The sequence below is a fragment of the Lepisosteus platostomus genome, chromosome 22 (genome assembly GCF_059453375.1).
Source record: "Lepisosteus platostomus isolate fLepPlt1 chromosome 22, fLepPlt1.hap1, whole genome shotgun sequence".
NCBI classification, from domain to species: Eukaryota; Metazoa; Chordata; class Actinopteri; order Semionotiformes; family Lepisosteidae; genus Lepisosteus; species Lepisosteus platostomus.
In genome coordinates this window covers 13,762,650-13,780,583 of record NC_142632.1, presented here as the reverse complement: position 1 = coordinate 13,780,583, position 17,934 = coordinate 13,762,650, and the positions used below count along the sequence as shown (strand labels likewise).

The following is a 17,934-nucleotide window of genomic DNA, read 5'->3' as shown; positions in this document are numbered from 1 at the left end:
TGTGTGTGTGTTGGGGCAGCCAGGACCAGGACTGGGAACTGGGATCCCGGACCAGGGTTTCCAAATTTAACCAAGGCCAACATTTCAGAAGACTTTCATGATACTTCACTCATCTTTCCTCACACCGTGTACAGTTTGTCCTGATCCGATCAGCAGCTCTTTTCATATATCGTCTGTTTATTTACACAGAAAAGTTTATCCAGGTGAAGTACCTAAGACCCTGAAAATCCAAGGGGTCACAAACCACTTTGCTGCACTTAGAACATATTCAGCTTACCTGTGTACAAGGTTACGGGTCTTACCAGCTACCCCAGTTCAAGGAGCCTACTAGTAACGCTGATCCTGTTTTATTCTGTCTCTGCTTTCCATTCTGTATCAGCTGTGTCCTCGCAGCCCTATCGGATAGTCTGATGAACCCTGCTGACTTCAAGTCTGTTCTCCACCATTCAGGTGAGAACATAATCAATGAACTTCACATTGGAAGGTTAAAATCATCTGAACACATTATCGTTATTATACAGACATCTCTTTTTTTTTTAAGAAGGACATAAGGCGCTTAACATACATTTCAATAATATATTTTGAAATCAAACACAATTTAAATATATTATAGATTAAGTAGACATATATTTAGGCTTCAGAAAACATAGTAGTGGTACACAGTACCAAAAAACCATACCCACAGTCTTTTTTTCTGCTTATTATTAACAGTTACACAATGTGTCTCAATAGAATAAGATATTCACTACGTACACCTTCCCTTGAAACAGTCATTGTGATTATTTGCAACATGTTATACAAAAAATCATTTTTTAATGTATAGAACTGTGACCACCAGAAAAGAAACGAACATTTACAATTGGGTAGAAAGTATTTCACAAGGGTAAACCATAAACCTACAGCTGTATAACAGGGAGTCTAGAGAACTTGTTCTTTTAGCACTGGGGTCCAAGGGAGTTTTCTACAACTTGTCAAAAAACAACTGTGCACTATAAATGACACGAATAGGGTGATAAGGATGAATCGATTTGCACTGCTAGGACAGCTAATGGTTACTCTTTCAGTTATAACACATTCCCATCTGGTCCACAGGATATGGGAAAAGGAGACACTGGCTTCCCCCCCCCCAAGAGTGTTCACAAAAGACAGTGGGGCGAGAATACCCCCCCCCCAAAAAAATGCCTTCATAGATAAAACCATACTGTGGCAAACTTGATCAGAGATCACCTGTTCCTTTAAAATAAGTGTAAACGAATTCCTAATAAAAAAAATTGAAAAGAAAGACCAGGCCTTTGCCAACTTTGCGAAGACCTTAGATTCATGTGGTCTCACTCAGCAGCCGCTGTAAAAATGGAGCAGGAGGGAACCCGAGCACCTTTACTGAACTTCCCACGCCACCTGCGGCCTCTTCAAGCAGCCACTGCGTTCCTTGAGTAGGAGGTTCCTGCTTGGGCCTGTGTGCAGCTGCTCCGTTTTTCTTCTTCATTCGTGTAAAAGCCTTCATAGTGTTAGAATGGAGGGGGGGGGGTGTAGAGTTCAAAGCTCACATGTGACGTGGTGCCTGAGGTCGTGGAGCGGCTTGTCAGTCTTCATATGAATGAAGGAGTAACGTTCTATTAATACAGTGTGCAGTTACTCGCCACTGGCCCCTCTGCCAGCATCCCCCATCGGATTCTGAACAACTCTTCGGCTGGGAGAATGAGATTTCCTTCAGTTCTTCAGGGGGTCATAGCTGTGGACAGGAGGAAACAACTGTTGAGAAGGTGACTAGGGACTTGATAGGACTGACCCTCTGTGCATTCTACACAGCTGGCAGTACAGAGCCCAGCAATGTTTTCACAACCAGGCACAAACCTGAAAGGGGTATTCGTCATTCCATAACCATCACACGAAGTTCCAGGGAATGGGAAAAAAAAAACAACCCCCGTCTTACAAAACTAAAAATAAAACTGGGCGCACCTGCTGAGATTTATTCTCGCAATACGGTTTTGAGAGAGCCTGGGTGATGACATTCTACTTCCATCATTTGTTTCCATCTTAGGAAAAACTGAACAAGATAGCAAACAGTTCCTGAATATGACTCAAAATCAACAACATGTCTAAGTTCTATGACAAAGCAGAGGCTGTGGCATGCTAGGACATGAAACATTAACACTCATGTCCACTCCGATTTCAATAATGCTGCTGTACAGCATTATATTTAAGAAAGGAAAAAACAACAATGTTGCACTGATTGAGCTCAAAACTACCTCCAACAGTGATATAGAATTGACAAGAGAGATATTAAAGCAAAAGCAACATGCCAGAATCACAGTGCAGTCGGCTACCTTAGTGGACTTCTCACAAGGGGACTCGTGCTGTGCCTGATGCATGACATCATTCACGATCATCTTTGCAATTTTCCAGGCCATCTCCTCCTGGGCCTGTATCACACAAGAGAAAAGGCTGTGAGGTTTCTTTCCAAGGGACAGGTGAACTACAGAAGTACAAAGTACAGAACAGGGGTACTCAGCTCCCAGGACTCCTAAACTAATCCTAAAAATAAACTAATCCAGTGGGACCTTAATGGCATAAATTTAACACTTCTTGCAGGTGAAGAGCTGCTGGTAACTTAAGATGACACAGAACACCTGCAGGACTCTGAACTCTAAAAAACATGTTGTAACAGCTTGTACAGAAGCAGACAGTGGTTAGCACCTTTATCCATGTGAATAAATGAACAGATACAGTAACTAATTCAGGGCAGGTGAATTACTGTCTTTTGTTTTAATGTTTGTCAATGTCAATGAAATAGTCTTAACTACAAGAAAAGAAACCAACCATGTACTGTATATGAGGATGCACTGATTTACACATAATTAACTGTCAAACAGTGTAATTATAAGGATACTAGGAGCAACAGAACGACCCCAAGTCACCTTGTGCTAACATACCTCATCTGAATTCCCTTGTACCCATTTTTTCATGGCTTGGGAAAACATGGAGCCTGAGATAGTAGGAAAAGAGAAACACGTTTGATTTACTTCACACTGGGCTCTACCAGGAACTCCACAAGCACCAGGGAGTCAAAGAAAAATGTCTTCAGTTTATAATTTCTCCCTCCTGCCATTACAAGGTCAGGTCAGGACTTTTGAACTAAACTTAAATCTCAAAGCACAGTTCAAGGTGGTGGGGCAGCCAGAGTCTATCCTGGCAAGCAACAGGCACAAGGCAGGGTACAGCCTGGACATGATGCCAGTCCATCGCAGAGCAGACACAGACACCACTCACACTAGGACCAGGTTTTCCAGAAGCGAATGAAACTACCAGCATTTAAGTCAAATTTATCAGCAATATGCTGTATTAAAACTCCCACAACCGGCCCCTTTGAAGTGTACGAGTTTTTAAAATGTTTTACATTTAACAAAAAGCGATGGAAAGATACCCCCCCCCAGAAAATATGGCAGTATGGTACAAAAAGCTGTAAAATGTCTTAGAATTGTAGCAGGGCACCTTTCGACTTCTTGACATCTGGCTCTGGCTCGGCCTCTCTGATAAACTGTCCGAGTTCATTCACTTTCCCGAATGTCATTCTTCTGAAGGAAAAAAATAAATTCCATCATCACATGAGGCGCCGCTGGAGTTCAAACTGCCTGTGGCTGCAGGACATGAGCAATTTCCCCAGCCTGAACAGAGCTGCTCTGTTCCTGTGTATCTGGCCATGTGAAAACGAATCTGTGACTCTCACTGCTTATGACTCATGCTTGTGAATAGCTCTTACCAGTGCCCTTCTTGTATATGAGGAATCAAGTTTTCTTTTGTTCACAGCTTCAAAAGTTTCAACAGCTGTCTTTATTGTTTTCTCCAAAACTTGTTTTACCAGATCTCAAAGGCGAAGCAGCATAGTTTTAATATGTATGAATAGATTTATTACTTTTCTGAGGAAGGTCGAAGTACTTTCATGTGTATGTCTCCATTAAAAGCAAGTCTAGTCTTCCTGTCATCTTACCATGAATAGATTACAGAATTCCAGCTGAACACATTTTCACTGCAGTTTGTAACTGTTTTGTTATTGTTTTCACAGCTGATTGTTTCCTGTATGGAGCTATTGAATTATGTGGAATGGTAGTGTAATAGGTACAGAGCAAGATGTGTGTACAGTATATGTATTGCTGCATGTCTAGGACTAGTGAGTGTTGTGTTTTGTAGTTTTTTTATGGTGATGCCAAAGACATATTTCCACCCTTTTGGAAGGACAATAGAGATGTATCTTTTAGGTAAACTCAGGTTCAAAACCTTCAGATATTAAAGAGAAAGACAAAAAGATTTTCTACAAAACAACTTCCTCCACACATATAACTGCTACGTTTCTACAAGAGGAAAAGAATCACCCTTTGTACCAAAGAATGGAATAAACCATAACTGTATTTCAGAGCTGCTGCTCTTAAATATAAAGACTGAAAGCTTTCAGCCTCAGATGAGTAGTTCTTTTAATACATGAAGACAGAAAAAAATGGGACAACTTATTACCCTGCATATGGGCGCTGATAGAGAGACTCTGGTTCCAAACTGGCAATGTCCACAGTTATTGCTTCATCGAAGTTTTTTAGGATTTTGATTGCTGCTTTTTTGGCGCCTTGCTGTAAACCAGAAGGAACGTAGACATCAGACGAGAAACTCAACAGATGGCCATCCGTTCACACACCTGGAAGAAAGAGACTCGTACCTGGGTGTGTGTCCCCTCCGAGCTGCTCGAGCCTGTCTCGCTGTCCTGTGGAAGACCATGGCCTGGCACCAACATGTTCCCTGTGATACAATCGTCCCCTCGAACGGAGTTGATCAGGTCACTCAGATACTTGTAGTACAGGTTACTGGATAAAAACCCAGGCAGGTACACCTGTACAGAGAAGAAAGAGGGATATTGATTAAAAAATAAGAACACGCCACAAAACGCATTTCAGAGCCTGACAAAGGCTAGATGAAAATTGAGTTAATTATAGAGATCAAGTTATACAACCAGGAATTAGGAAATTAGTACCTAAGTATTCTCAGCGGGGTACGTTGTGAGGGGGAAGAAAATTAGCAACGCACAATGCTCTGAAGCCTAAGGGTGGAGCTTCATGTACTGAAAAGGGCAAAGTGATGGCGCACCTTCTCCATAGTGGTCCATGCCTGGCGTAACGGAGTAGTGAAACAATCGGGGAGCGGCCCGCCCTCCCTGCAGATATTGGACTCGATTTCTAACCGCACGGAGTCGTCGAAGCCCAGGGGTTTCGTAGCCTGCAGAGAGAAGTACCTGCAAGACAGTCCAATAAGGGGACAGGCGGCAGAGACATGAACGAATTGCTGTGATGCCCCTTTCCTCAAAATCACTTTTACAGGGTCCGCAGTGGTGTCAGTGAGGAGCCCAGTCATTTCAGCCACTTGTCTACGCTGTCCACCAAATTTACACATAACTTAAAATGAAAAGTATTTGTCAAGACAAGGGTAACTTAGTCCTGGTGGATGTCTGGACCAGGGAGCAGGAAGAGCGGAGTGGCTGAGTGTCCCTGTGGTGATGAGGAAGAGTGTGAGGGAAGACATCTTGCTCACTTGTCATAGAGGATCATGGCGTCGTTCTGCGCCTCCTGCCCGTCGTACTGGCCTTTCTTCGCAGCCAGCTGATCCTGGAAGTTGTCTGCGGCCAACCAGAACTGCAAGATATTCACAGCTTCTTCCTTCTCCATGTACTGCGGCCGGAACGAGACAAGAGGAAACAGAACTGCTGATGACGCCTTTATCACCCAGCTGACTGACAGCTACATGCTAGTGTTGATTTTTAGAACGTCCCTTTAAGACCTAAAACAACACAGCTGTTGCTGTCAACATGCTGATCTTTTCCTAGTAAAGCTAAGCTGCAGTTAAGTAATTCTTTAACGGATATTCTATTAATGCCCAACTTACTTTCAGCCGAGGTTCCCCAGAATGTTAATAATCTATGACGACCTATCTACAGCAGTGTTCATGCTAACCCTAACCTAACCTCATCACTACTGAACACCTGGAGGTGCGTTATCAACTGGACCTCAACTGATAGTAAATTTATGACTAATGGAATAACTGTTAAATATCTGTTGCTTCATCTGCTAGATCAATTCTAAGAAGCAACAGTCATGTCTCCTTGTTTACGATGAATTTTATTTTATTTTAGTGTTATGGTTAACAGATGCGCTTCACACATATCAGGGTTTAAAGAAATACCCCTACACTAAGAGGCTGCAGGAACTATTTAGTTTTAAAAACAGAAAACTATGGGGAATTCTGATTACAGTATGCAGAATCCTCAAAACCACAGGCAAGGTCAGCCCAGAGGAATTCTTCAGAATCAATGTAAACTAAAGAGCACGAGTGGAAGTGTTTTTAATACTGAGAACAGCAGGTACTTCTTTATGCAAAGGGTGGTGGGAGTATGAAACAAGCTACCCAGACCTGCTGTTGAAGCCAACACACTAGCTTCCTTCAAGAAGGGGCTGGATGAGCTACTTAGATCAATTTGTTACTAATTACCTAACAGGCTAGATGGGCAGAATGGACTTCTCTCATTTGTTACCATTCTTGTGCTTGCATGTTCTTAAAAAACAGCAGGCACATTTTAAAACATAAGCTCAAAGAATAACCTCTTTTGAGCCACAGCACATACAGTCAGCATAGATCTTGCTTATCATAAACCTTAAAAACCTCAATTTTGGTTGACATAACAATAACACAGCTGGCATTCTAACACCTTAAAGAAGGGGTATAAATAATCCAAGACCTCTTAATGCGTGAGAGAGACTTTGCCAGCCTTGTTCCCCCATTCAGCTCCAGAGCTTCAGAACAAAGTCCCTCTGCTGATGTTCAAACCTTCTTTTTTTTTCCCCCCTCTAACAACAAGACTCCCTGCAGCTGAAAACCCCCCATTGCCCCTTACAGGAATGTAGGCCGGTATGATTCTGGCTGAATTTGTTACAGATACAGAAGACGCGCAGGAAAAAAAAAATAATTAAAAATTGCTCTCTTTCACGTATGGCCAAGCCATCGACTCGTGCAGACCTCTGGACCAAGGCTGGGCAGCCGAGGCAGAATTAAGGTGTCACCCCGGGCGGTGGAAGTGGCGATGACATGTACTGTAGAATGGGCGTGCAAGAGCACTTCCCTCACCTCGGAGAAGTAGAAGAGAGCCGACTCGCAGAAGAGGATGTCTGCCAAGTACACCGTTCCGCTGGTCAACACTTCAATCTGGTACTTACAGAAATAATGACTCCTTAAAAATTCACTAAAGTGCCTGCGCAGGGAGGAAAAAACACAGTTATTACACAAATGGCCCAAACAGAGCGGTAGGTACTTCACAGCACAGCCTTTCCACACCAAAACCCGGGCCAGTAACTTCCACCGTCTCCTTCATAAATTAATCATGGGAACACGATGCTCAGAGAGCAACATTCATCCCTTACAGGAAAAAAAACCTAATAAAATGGACAGGAATACGACTTCATGCAAATTAGAGAAACTGACAATAGAAAAAGATTGACGAGCTCAAACACCAGATTACGTACCATAATATGGAACAGATGACTTTGTTATTTGATTATTTTCTTGTTATGCATGGTGCTTCTGCTTTGACCGTATTCTGCCGCGCAAAATATATATTCTGGCAAAAAGGTCTTCTTAAGACTCAGGGCAGGAAAGGTGTCAATGGAGAAGAAAAAGTTGGGCCTAGGATATTACCATGTCATTTGTTAGCTGTGGTCTCAGGTGCTACAGTGTGAGAAGGTCTGACTGGATCAGGTGACATCTAGGCTCAAGTAGGGGCTTCTGTTTAACTCTCTGCATTAGCAGAATCGTATTGTCAAATAGCACATTTTTAGAAGCAGGAATGAAACATTAGGTTGTATAAAAGAGTATGCCCCCATCCACACACATGATTCGGCTATGTGAGTACATCCTTTGACATAGTCTGCTGCAAGAATGAATGTACTTCTAAACTTTATTTTCAAACTCTAAGGCCTTAGATTGTGAACACAAGTTATTTTGACCGTTGTTTGAGAACAGTGGAGATTTGTAGCAGCTGACTGTCTGTGTTTACTGCCCCGCCCCAAAGCAAACAGTGAGCAAGGAGGATTAGAACGATCCAATGAAAATTAGTAGCATCTAAAACATGAAATCTGTCAAAGTAATTCACAGGGTTTCAGACTAGATAAAGAAGGTTTGACCACAAGGTGGAAGCATGATTTCAGTCTGTGTCGTGAGTTTTCAGTTGAGAAATTGGAAAGGCCTTATGAAATTGTACTGCCCATTTACAGTGCTTTTCAGTCCAGAAAACCTTGCCCGAGGCTAAAAGGAACTGACAACTTGCCACTGGTAAAGACTACACCACTTCTGACATCGGAATGTCAATTCACTTTGTATGCTGATAATTATTCAGGACACTTATTGCCAAAGTTGTTACCCGACGTCAGGTGTTGGGGTCACCAATTGCAACAATACACGCTAGTTAACAACGTGTGCAAGTTTCCACAACAATCTCCTTGTGGCACCGTTACTGAGACAAGAATCTCAAACATGACAGAATCAAAGTGACCTGAGCAATCACTTACTGCTGTTCCATGATGTTGAAGACTGCAGACTGTGCGTTAACAAAGCAGTTCGGATTCACCTGCCCATCCTCACCACAGATTTTAGCTGCGAAAAAGCAACAAACACAAAAAAAAGCACAGTCAGTTTGCGGATGTGCATGAGAAGAGTTCTCAAACCTCTTTCGAGCTGAAGCATGCGTGAGCAACATAGATCTTGCTTATCACAGGAAGCTAATGGCGTCTGTATGTGTAGAGTCATTCATTAACCTTCATTCTGCTTTATATAACAATAATACAGCTGCTATCGTAATACATCAGCAAAAGGAGTATGAACAATCCAAGACCTCTTGATGTGGGAAAGAAACCGTGTGAGCTTTGTCTTCATTGCCAGCAGTCACCGGTATGATTCCATCAATAAATATACTTTTGAAGACAATTAAATTTAAATGGTTTGAATGATGAAGAAACCTCTGAAACAAAATGCAATTTGTTAAATACAATGAATTCAAAGATAAAACCCAGTGTTGCCAAACCCAGTGTTGCCTAGACTTGCCCTAGACTGCACGGTGTAAAATGATTCCATGCCAGTTTACCTAAACCTAACAGCTATGGAGTTACTCCCAAGGGTAGGGAGTGAACGTCCTTTGATCTCTTACCCACAATGTCAGTCCTCATCGCCTCTGTGATGGGAATAGACCTAGCAGCATCCGGAGAGATATATTTGGTAAAAATGTCCACTGCATCTCGTTCTATACCTAGGAGAGAGCAATGAGAAAATAAAACAATGAACAGCGAACGTCTTGTTATGCCTCAAAGCCAGCTGATATTAGACAACTAACTCAAGTAAAAACTACACCTGAATTTTCTGATGGATCGAGATCACTGTGCAGCATCGGAGGAGAGTTACATGCTTAATGACTCAGTACACAGTCTTGCTCACAGATGATTTGTTTTCCTTTAGCCTAATTACTTTTACATAACATTTGTGCACACGCTGCAGCTATCCGGCCACACTGAAGACTCAGATATCAGCACACAAAAGAGCACACTGCAGCACAGTAACTAACGTGGCGGGAAATTCTAGTTCTACGGAAAACGATTCAGACATCTTCAGACGAGGATGGCAAAATTCTGACTTACTTTTCATGAGTTTTTCAGACAGATCTTTAAGTGCGTGGCTGGGCTGGAGTTTGAAAGGCGTCCCGGCCTTGGAAGAAGCTTGCCGTGTGGGAGTGTCTGCCTTCGGGCCCCCCTGGAGTGCATCCGATTCCTTCTCGTCCGAGCTGAAGGAGTTATTCGGGGAGGTCCGGGCGTGGCTGTACGGGTTCCCCTTCGTGGGGCTGGGGGTGCGGGAGTCCTGGGGGTCCCCCTCCGCAGGGTCCCCGCTCCGGGGCGGCCTGGCCGAGGGGGAGGCGGGCTCGGCTAGCGAGCTGTGCTTGACGGAATTCAGGCTGTGAGCTCGGATCCGGGACCAGCTCACGGAGCGGAAGCTCTCGGCCTCCAGCCAGAACTTCACCAGGTGGTCCGCCCCCTGGAGCTCCATGTGCTGCACGAAGTAGGGCATGGCCACGCCGTCCCGCAGAATCTGCTCCACCGTCTTCGACAGCCTCGACCTGGTCTCCTGGGCCTGGTAGTTCACACAGGACCGGCCTGCAACACAGCACCGCGAGGCTCCGCACTGTCAGTCCGCTCGCTCTCAGTTCCCCCCGGCAGGCTCTTTTTAGGCAAAACGCCACCACGACATATTCAACCGAAGCGCACGTCAGCTCACTGCTTTCTCGCTCTGACCAAACGCTGGGGAGTTTCTCCATTTATAGTGCTCCAAGTAAAAACCTAATTAATTAGCTGTTGGTTTTTCTGTATTAATCCTGCATTTAAAGTGGCCTAAAATGGGCTGTTTTGGGCTTAGAAAAAGGGGGAAACGATCATAAGATTCTATCCTCAATCAAATTTGCACATTTGAATGCACCATAGCTGTGATTGGAGAGTTTTTCCATTAAAACAATGACTAAGAAAACTATGTTAACATAAACCTCTTATGATAATTGCCATTTTATTACTAGATACGCGTGTGCAGAACAATTATAAACCTTATATTATTCAATTTCTATTGAAAATTCAATTCATATTGTTCCTTAAGTATTATTTTATTGTAGAAAACTAAAAGTGCGAAACTCATTCCTGTAAGTACTATTGAAAGAATCCAACTATTATCTGGGTCATAAAAACCAGCTTCAGAGTCACGCGATCAGGGAACAAGAGCACAGCGGCTCTGGAATAAAGAGGGTCATGGCAGCAAGATGGCTCAGACAAAAATGTTAATTGTGATACACACCCCATTAAACTGCCAGTTTTCAACGCAGGACGCCAGGGTCTTGCTCTATAAGCCAGATATTGGTATATAAATTCGACATCCCCTCCCTTCCACCCTTTACAAGATTCACTCTTGCTCAGCCCTTCCTCTCTGAGCTTTTAGAGCTGGGAAGACAACGGCTGCACTGTTTGAGTCACGCAAGGCTAAAAATGAACAAGAATGAGAACAGAAAACATTCACGCCAAGGACAACAGTTGGTTCAAAAATGAACTTAGACTCAGGAGAACACTATTCCTGTTCTTGTTTTTACTCATCACAACCTCCTTGCTCCCCACAGAAAGAGCTCATCTTCATGAGAACCTACTGCATGGAGAAAGGGCAAGATCCGCAGCTGGAGCAGAAAAGCCCGAGCTGTGAGCTGGTTTTTCAGGAAAGTGAGCGCTCTCTGGGGTCGATGAGGGCTAGGAGCCAGGGGACCGTACCTAAGTCCCCGAAGTGAGTGGCCTCCATGTGACTGGGCTGTTTCTTGAGGATGGCCGTCCGCCCCCGGGCGAAGGAGTCCATGTTGGCAGAGATGGCGTTGATGGCCACATGGCTGGGCCCTGCTGCCTCCAGGATGCCATGGTGATTTCGGACAGCCAGAGAGGGCGACGGAGCTGGCGCCGGAGCTGAAAAAAACAAAACAAGGTGTCCCTTAAAAACAGACCTCAAAGGCCCACCCTCTCGACAGCAGCAGAGGGAGTGCCAAGTGTCAGAGCACAGGAGCACAACAGCGTGCTAAAGAGCCACAAAGCACTTCATTTCTAACTGACCCAAGTGTCCAGGGATGACAAACCTCAGCCTTAAAACTCTCCCCATGAGAAAGCTCTTCAGTACTGTGACTCAGTCCCCCCGTTAACTGCTCGCGTTTGAAAACTCTGTCCACTGTGGGCACTGCTATCTATAATACTGTTTAATGTTTATTTTCATACTTAACAGTACTTCATAACTTTAATAACAACAGCAGCGCTTTGCATTTGCAAAAAAAACAATTAGGACAATCCTTAATATTTTAAAATAAAAAATACTGATGACATCGACAAAGAGCTCAAACAAATATAAAGGGTTTGCAAACTCCTTTTAACAAATAAAACATTGATACCGCAGACAGACCCAGACAAGCAATTGTCACACTCCTAGTTCTAAACAGGGAAAAACAGATCCCTCAGCCACCACTAATTACAAAAGTGAACCGACCAGAATCCAAGTTATCTAAAGGCATTTTGCATGGTAACAACCATCAAAACATGCATCAGACCCAGGCTGATTCTCCTCTACAATATAGGCATATTGGTATGTTGTTTTAATGAGATGTTAGATCGCCACTGTGTAATTATAATTTGCAAAATTAATGTCTGTGTGTGTCTGTAGAGGTGTTATGTGGCTTCTAGTTCTAATACAACGAATTTCTGCTTTAATGCAGGCGAGCAAAGTCAGCACTGAAAGGTTTTGAGGTACTTATAGAATGGAGTTCAAGTAGGTTACTGTGTCAGCATGCATAAGCTGCAAAGGAACAAGTAAAGGTTTATTCCAAGCTGAAAAGAGAAGAAAAGAAACACAACGTTTCGACTGTGGAGCCTTCAGTTGTGACACCCAAAGAAGGCTCCAAAGTCGAAACGCTGTGCTTCTTTTCTTCTCTTCTCAGCTTGGAATAAACCTTTACTTGTTCCTTTGCAGAAGGGAGTTGAGTTTGTTTAGTCAGCTGCACCGTGAACTAGCTGTGCTCCCATGGATGGGGGAGCAGTAGGATGACAAGGCCAGATCTTTCCCCTTTGATACAAACCCTCAGAGCAGTGCGCAGCAGAGCCGTGCCGGGGCTGGGCTGGGAACTGCTGACTGCCTCGCTCCCAGACCACACCTGCGGAGACGTGATGATGTGTCTCAGTGTGCACCCCCCCCCCCGGCCAGATACAGCACAGCAGCCCACCCACGTCTTTGACTCCACCCTGCCCTGCCATCCCGCAGCTCGGCTGGGTCGCGCCTCATCATCCCTGGGGGGGGGGGAGCGTGGGAGGAAGAGTACCAAATGCTTCCATCCCAGGAAGGACGAAAAAGGTGAAGGACCTGCAGCACCTGCCTGGGCTAAATCAATCGCTGCCACACAGGCCTCCCCTCAGCTCTTGATGATCCTTGCAGCACGCGTCTCGAAGGGGAATAGCACCTGTGTTTTTAAAGGTGTCGGACGTTTGTTTTCTATTTAAAAGTCCGCTCCTCCCTGCTGCTGTGTCATTCCTAGATTCCTGTCTGACAAATGGGTTGTGTACGACTGGAGGAATGAGGAATGTCATTTCCTGGTGTCAGGACCGCCTGCCCATAACGCAAAAACAAAACATTTTACAGCTTTACTGACCCCACACTTAAACATTCAGAGGAGTGCTTCCCTTTAAATCTGGTGTTTTGTTTGGACTGAATCAAACGTTCTTCATTTTACTTGATGCATTTTGATCCCAGCATATGCATTAACTAACTCATCCAACATCTCGTTTGCACATACGAATCTACTTGTGTTTCACAGCTATCTCCAGAAATCTGCTGCTGTTTCTTGTAACACAGGATGCACGGGGAAATGCAGTATCGCTTATTTTTGAAATGCTAAATTTTTACATATCCTCGGTCCCACTGAGGAAAAAAAAAATTAGAACAGCAAAGGGTTTTCCATACAGAAGAAGGGATTCTCTTTTGGTTGTCTTTAACCTCCCTTTTGCTGCGTAACGTGTTTGAAGTGTTAACTTTGGTGTCTAGCAGAGGAAATAAGCATCCCCTTGTGAAGATATGATAATCGGATTAGCGTACTGTTTCAGGAGTAGCTGTTTTCTCAATCACCAGTGCACAACCACAACACAAAAATGCCAGCGCACACACAGACACATCAAATATTGATGTGCTTTGCATTTACTTACTAAAACAAAAATGAAACGACAGACTAAGAGAGCATGGGTTTCATACCTTTGCTGGTTTTCACATCTGCTGGTCTCTCGTGTTCCTTGCCTTTCACTGCAAGGTGAGAAATAAAGACCGGATTATTAGGAGAAAGTCATTTGCTCCAGCAGTTCAGCCCAACGGTAACGTCTGCTACACCGGAACTGCAGACTCAAGACGCACAGGCATCACCGCAAGACCAAAAATGTAAACCAACAATGAAAAATGGTCTCTACTCTTACATCAGACATTTAGTATCAAGAGAGAAAGATGATAAGATCAGCCACAACACAACTGCACAGCTTTAATCTGCTGGGCCTCTCTGCTCTCAAAGCTTTCAGGCTGCTGCCTGGCTTCCGCTCTACATCATTAACTTGGTACAAACTGCAGAACTGTTACTTATAAAGAGTCATTTTACAAGAAATCCAAATAGTAGTCCAGCAAAAAGAGACAAAAAAGAATAGTGTGCACAAACAGGCCTTAACTGCAAGACGGGCTGCTTTGCCTGCTTTTGTTTGTAACCCTTCTAACGTTTGCAATGGTGTGAAACAGCGTCCTGTTCAGCAGTCGCTTGCAAGGTGCACAAGCCAAAAATTACTGCAGGGACAGGTTTTCATTATTTGGTGAAACGGAGATAAGAAAAGGCTCTAGCACTGTTTATGACCCATTTATTACACAGACCTGGGAAGATAGCCTGACTGGGCAAGAGGAGGTATCCAATGAATAATAATAATAATAATTGCTTACACTTATATAGCGCTTTTCTGGACACTCCACTCAAAGCGCTTTACAGGTAATGGGGACTCCCTTCCACCACCACCAATGTGCAGCATCCACCTGGATGATGCGACGGCAGCCATAGTGCGCCAGAACGCTCACCACACATCAGCTATCAGTGGGGAGGAGAGCAGAGTAATGTAGCCAATTCATAGAGGGGGATTATTAGGAGGCCATGATGGGGTAAAGGCCAGGGGGGAAATTTGGCCAGGACACCGGGGTTACACCCCTACTCTTTTCGAGAAGCGCCCTGGGATTTTTAATGACCACAGAGAGTCAGGACCTCGGTTTTACGTCTCATCCGAAGGACGGCGCCTGTTTACAGTATAGTGTCCCCATCACTATACTGGGGCATTAGGACCCACATGGACCGCAGGGTGAGCGCCCCCTGCTGGCCCCACTAACACCTCTTCCAGCAGCAACCTTAGTTTTTCCCAGGAGGTCTCCCATCCAGGTACTGACCAGGCTCACACCTGCTTAGCTTCAGTGGGTTGCCAGTTGTGAGTTGCAGGGTGATATGGCTGCTGGAAAACACGCAGACGCAGGGAACGCTGCCTCTCTGTCGTGCCACTCCGATGAGCTGCGCAAAAGACACGAGAGGCTGCCAAAGCAATCTTATCTTATCTGCCCACCACTTTTTCTTCTCACCTGAACCCCCTGCTCTGAAGATCAAAATAGTCTTCTCTGCAAAGAAGGGCTCTGCATATAGGCATAGCGAAAGAAACTTAATCCCACCCCAGCACAGTGCAGAAAGTAGGTCATCAGATCCTAGCATGGTGCGACGGAACCTTTTATCCATTAGGTTCCTGTTAAAACAAAGGCAATGGGTTTCGAGACACTTAAACGCAGAGACTGCTTTAATAAAAGGCCAACCTCAACTCTGTGGGTTACACTATGAGATTGGAAAGAGCATCAGTCAGATAGCGATCTACTACTGTATTCTTATCTGGTATCTGATTTGACAGCAGAGTGTCTGGATTGACTGGACTCTTCACAATGAATACTGCTTGCACTGCGAGTGCTGACACATTCATCCCTTGCCTCTCTTTCTGGCCGCTGAATGTACTGTACTTGTACTCTGCATTATCAAACCACGACAGATTCACTTTTCAGCAAGAGTGAGGTTGCTGATCTCAGAGGACATTTTTTTCCAATTAAACGGAACATAATTTGAAGCTTCCAACGTAACAGGATATCCGCCAGACAGGGTTGTTTTTTAGCTTCGAACGTACAGCCGTACAACAAACATCCATTGAAGTCAACTGTACATTCGAATGCTTTTTGGGCAGCACAGCTTGTTTAATTGCACATCTTCAGTGCTCAAAAACATGTGTATGTGTATTTGTGAATCGAATATGAAAGCAGGCAATACTCTAAAGCAGAAAATGAGCACTTTTTCAGCTTATTTAGAAGGTTTGTCATACAAAAGAAATAAGTTCATGGGGAAACCAAGCTCTGGGATTGGCTGACTTACAAATCCTGTAACTACACAGACAGACCAGGTTATTGACTGAAAATTATAAAGCAAGAGCACCTTGCCTGGGCAGAGAGAAAACTGAATGCGTCTTTCTTCTTACAGATACAATTCAGTGGTTGATGATGTGCAATTCTGCAATGGTTTCTTGTTAAGGCACAGCAATTGGATCCAGTTTTGTGACACCTATGCTACGCCTCTTATCCTCAACGAAAACAGAAGCACCAGGTCTAAGGGGACAAAAAGAACAGGAAAAAAAACCAAAAAAGGGCGTGGGTATGCTCTGAGATGGACTGGCATCCTGCCCAGGGTGCACCCTGCCTCACACCCACTGCTTGCTGGGATAGGCCCCAGCTCCCCCTCAGTTCTGTTTTGGGTGAAGTGGTTAGAAAATGGGTGAATAGGTAGAGGACATGGGTACTGGTTACCTGTTAATTTAGATGGTCTTATAATTTTTCATATTTGTCTACTTGGTAGCCATTTGACCTGTCACCTTTCTCTTCAGTTAAAACTAAATTATTGATTACTAATGAAGGTTTGCTGTCTCTCAAAACTAACATACTTAGTGATCAATGATCTCATCTGGCTTGCAAATTGCAGTAAAACAGCATTAGATTCCCATTAAGTTTCAATCATGTTAAAATTAAACTGCTTTCCGTGTGACCCAAATTGAGTGCGACAGGACAGCAAGAGCTGATTTTTTATTTGCAAGATTGTACCTAGGAATCATCCTTGGGGTCATCTTATTATCATGTACAGGATAGGGCCTAAAACCTAACTGAGGCTAACACCTTCCAGAGCCTGCAGTCAAGATTCACGTTAATTCCACAAAACCTCTCCTCCTAGCATGAAACCCACTACAGAAGTCTGCCGATTTCAAGCTAAAATCCCCCAAACGAAATGCTAAACACATTCTCACTGAGGCCAGTAACACAAATTCTTCTTCCACAGTTTGTAGTTTTGAATATACACGTCAAAATAGCAGTTCATTTTAAATAAAACAAAAGCTATAAAAAAAAACAGTCACCGATTAGACAATGGGTAACTTCTTACTGAGAGTCCAGAAAAAGGACAGTCCAATGTATTTTTAAAAATAAACTACATTCTGTGTAAACAGCCACTTCACAGCTTCCTAACAGCTATGTACCTGAATACAGGAGCCTTCTGAAAATGAACAGAAACAACCCGCTCCTATCGAGTCCGGATCTCAACACCAATGTACTGGTGACCCTCGCAATCACGGATGCGCATCTGATACTTTCTCCAGAAAAATTAAAGAGGACGACTCAACGGGGGAAATGACTAACATCTAAAAATTAACACTCCCATGAACGGTTATTTTGCAAATGCACAGACATTAATGTTTTTCCATCGATTTGATCAATGTGGATACTTGGAATAATGCCGTTTGTGATACTAAAAGTCGAGACAATTGCCTTTTCGGTTATGAAGAGCCATGGGAATAACGAGCCTGTGAACACATTTTTGAGAAATCCAAAGGCCTGCGATTTTAGACAGAGCTGTCACCCCTTTTCCCATTGGCTCACATGCATTTTTTCTGGCTCTCCCGCTATCCTTTCGACTTCCTTACCTTTCCTCCTAAAAAACGACATGGTTGTTCTCGAGTTCGCAACGTTTTCTCAACTCAGTGAGCGCATCCTGCGTCCTTCCGCGTCCCCTCATTCATAGATCCCGATTTTCGCCCAAACTAGAGGGTGTTATTTCGCGGCGATACGGGCTGTCAAAGGGAAGACTTCCTCCTTCCCCCCACTGCAGACCCGGCAGCCATATTGTCAATAAACAGCTCACTTCCGGATTGCTGCAGTTGCACCATGGGT

The 17,934-nt window shown here is 44.0% G+C and overlaps 1 protein-coding gene across 3 annotated transcripts; it reads right to left on the bottom strand.

The window, feature by feature from the left end:
- Nucleotides 1-562: 562 nt before the first annotated feature.
- Nucleotides 563-17,911, bottom strand: akap10 (A-kinase anchoring protein 10). Of its 3 annotated transcripts, XM_088616401.1 has the most exons (16): nt 17,688-17,911; nt 16,157-16,326; nt 13,873-13,920; nt 11,370-11,555; nt 9,714-10,223; nt 9,230-9,328; nt 8,595-8,679; nt 7,159-7,282; nt 5,572-5,708; nt 5,131-5,275; nt 4,706-4,876; nt 4,510-4,619; nt 3,493-3,575; nt 2,934-2,986; nt 2,328-2,423; nt 563-1,732 (listed from the first exon to the last, which is right to left on the bottom strand). In XM_088616401.1, exons 4-16 carry the CDS (start codon nt 11,449-11,451, stop codon nt 1,727-1,729), a joined length of 1,701 nt encoding a protein of 566 aa, XP_088472527.1. In that variant the 5' UTR covers nt 11,452-11,555; nt 13,873-13,920; nt 16,157-16,326; nt 17,688-17,911; the 3' UTR covers nt 563-1,726. The 3 variants fall into 3 exon arrangements, with proteins under 3 accessions (XP_088472527.1, XP_088472525.1, XP_088472526.1); XM_088616399.1 differs by lacking the exon at nt 16,157-16,326; XM_088616400.1 differs by lacking the exons at nt 2,934-2,986; nt 16,157-16,326.
- Between the last annotated feature and the right edge of the window lie 23 nt (nt 17,912-17,934).

Excerpts from the sequence above, each read along its gene's own strand:
- akap10 (XM_088616399.1), bottom strand. The coding sequence starts at position 17,709 with ATGTCGTTTTTTAGGAGGAAAG. Across the intron at positions 11,556-13,872 it reads AGATGTGAAAACCAGCAAAG|CTCCGGCGCCAGCTCCGTCG; the intron begins GTATGAAACCCA and ends TGTTTTTTTCAG. Across the intron at positions 8,680-9,229 it reads GATGAGGACTGACATTGTGG|CTAAAATCTGTGGTGAGGAT; the intron begins GTAAGAGATCAA and ends GCTTTTTCGCAG.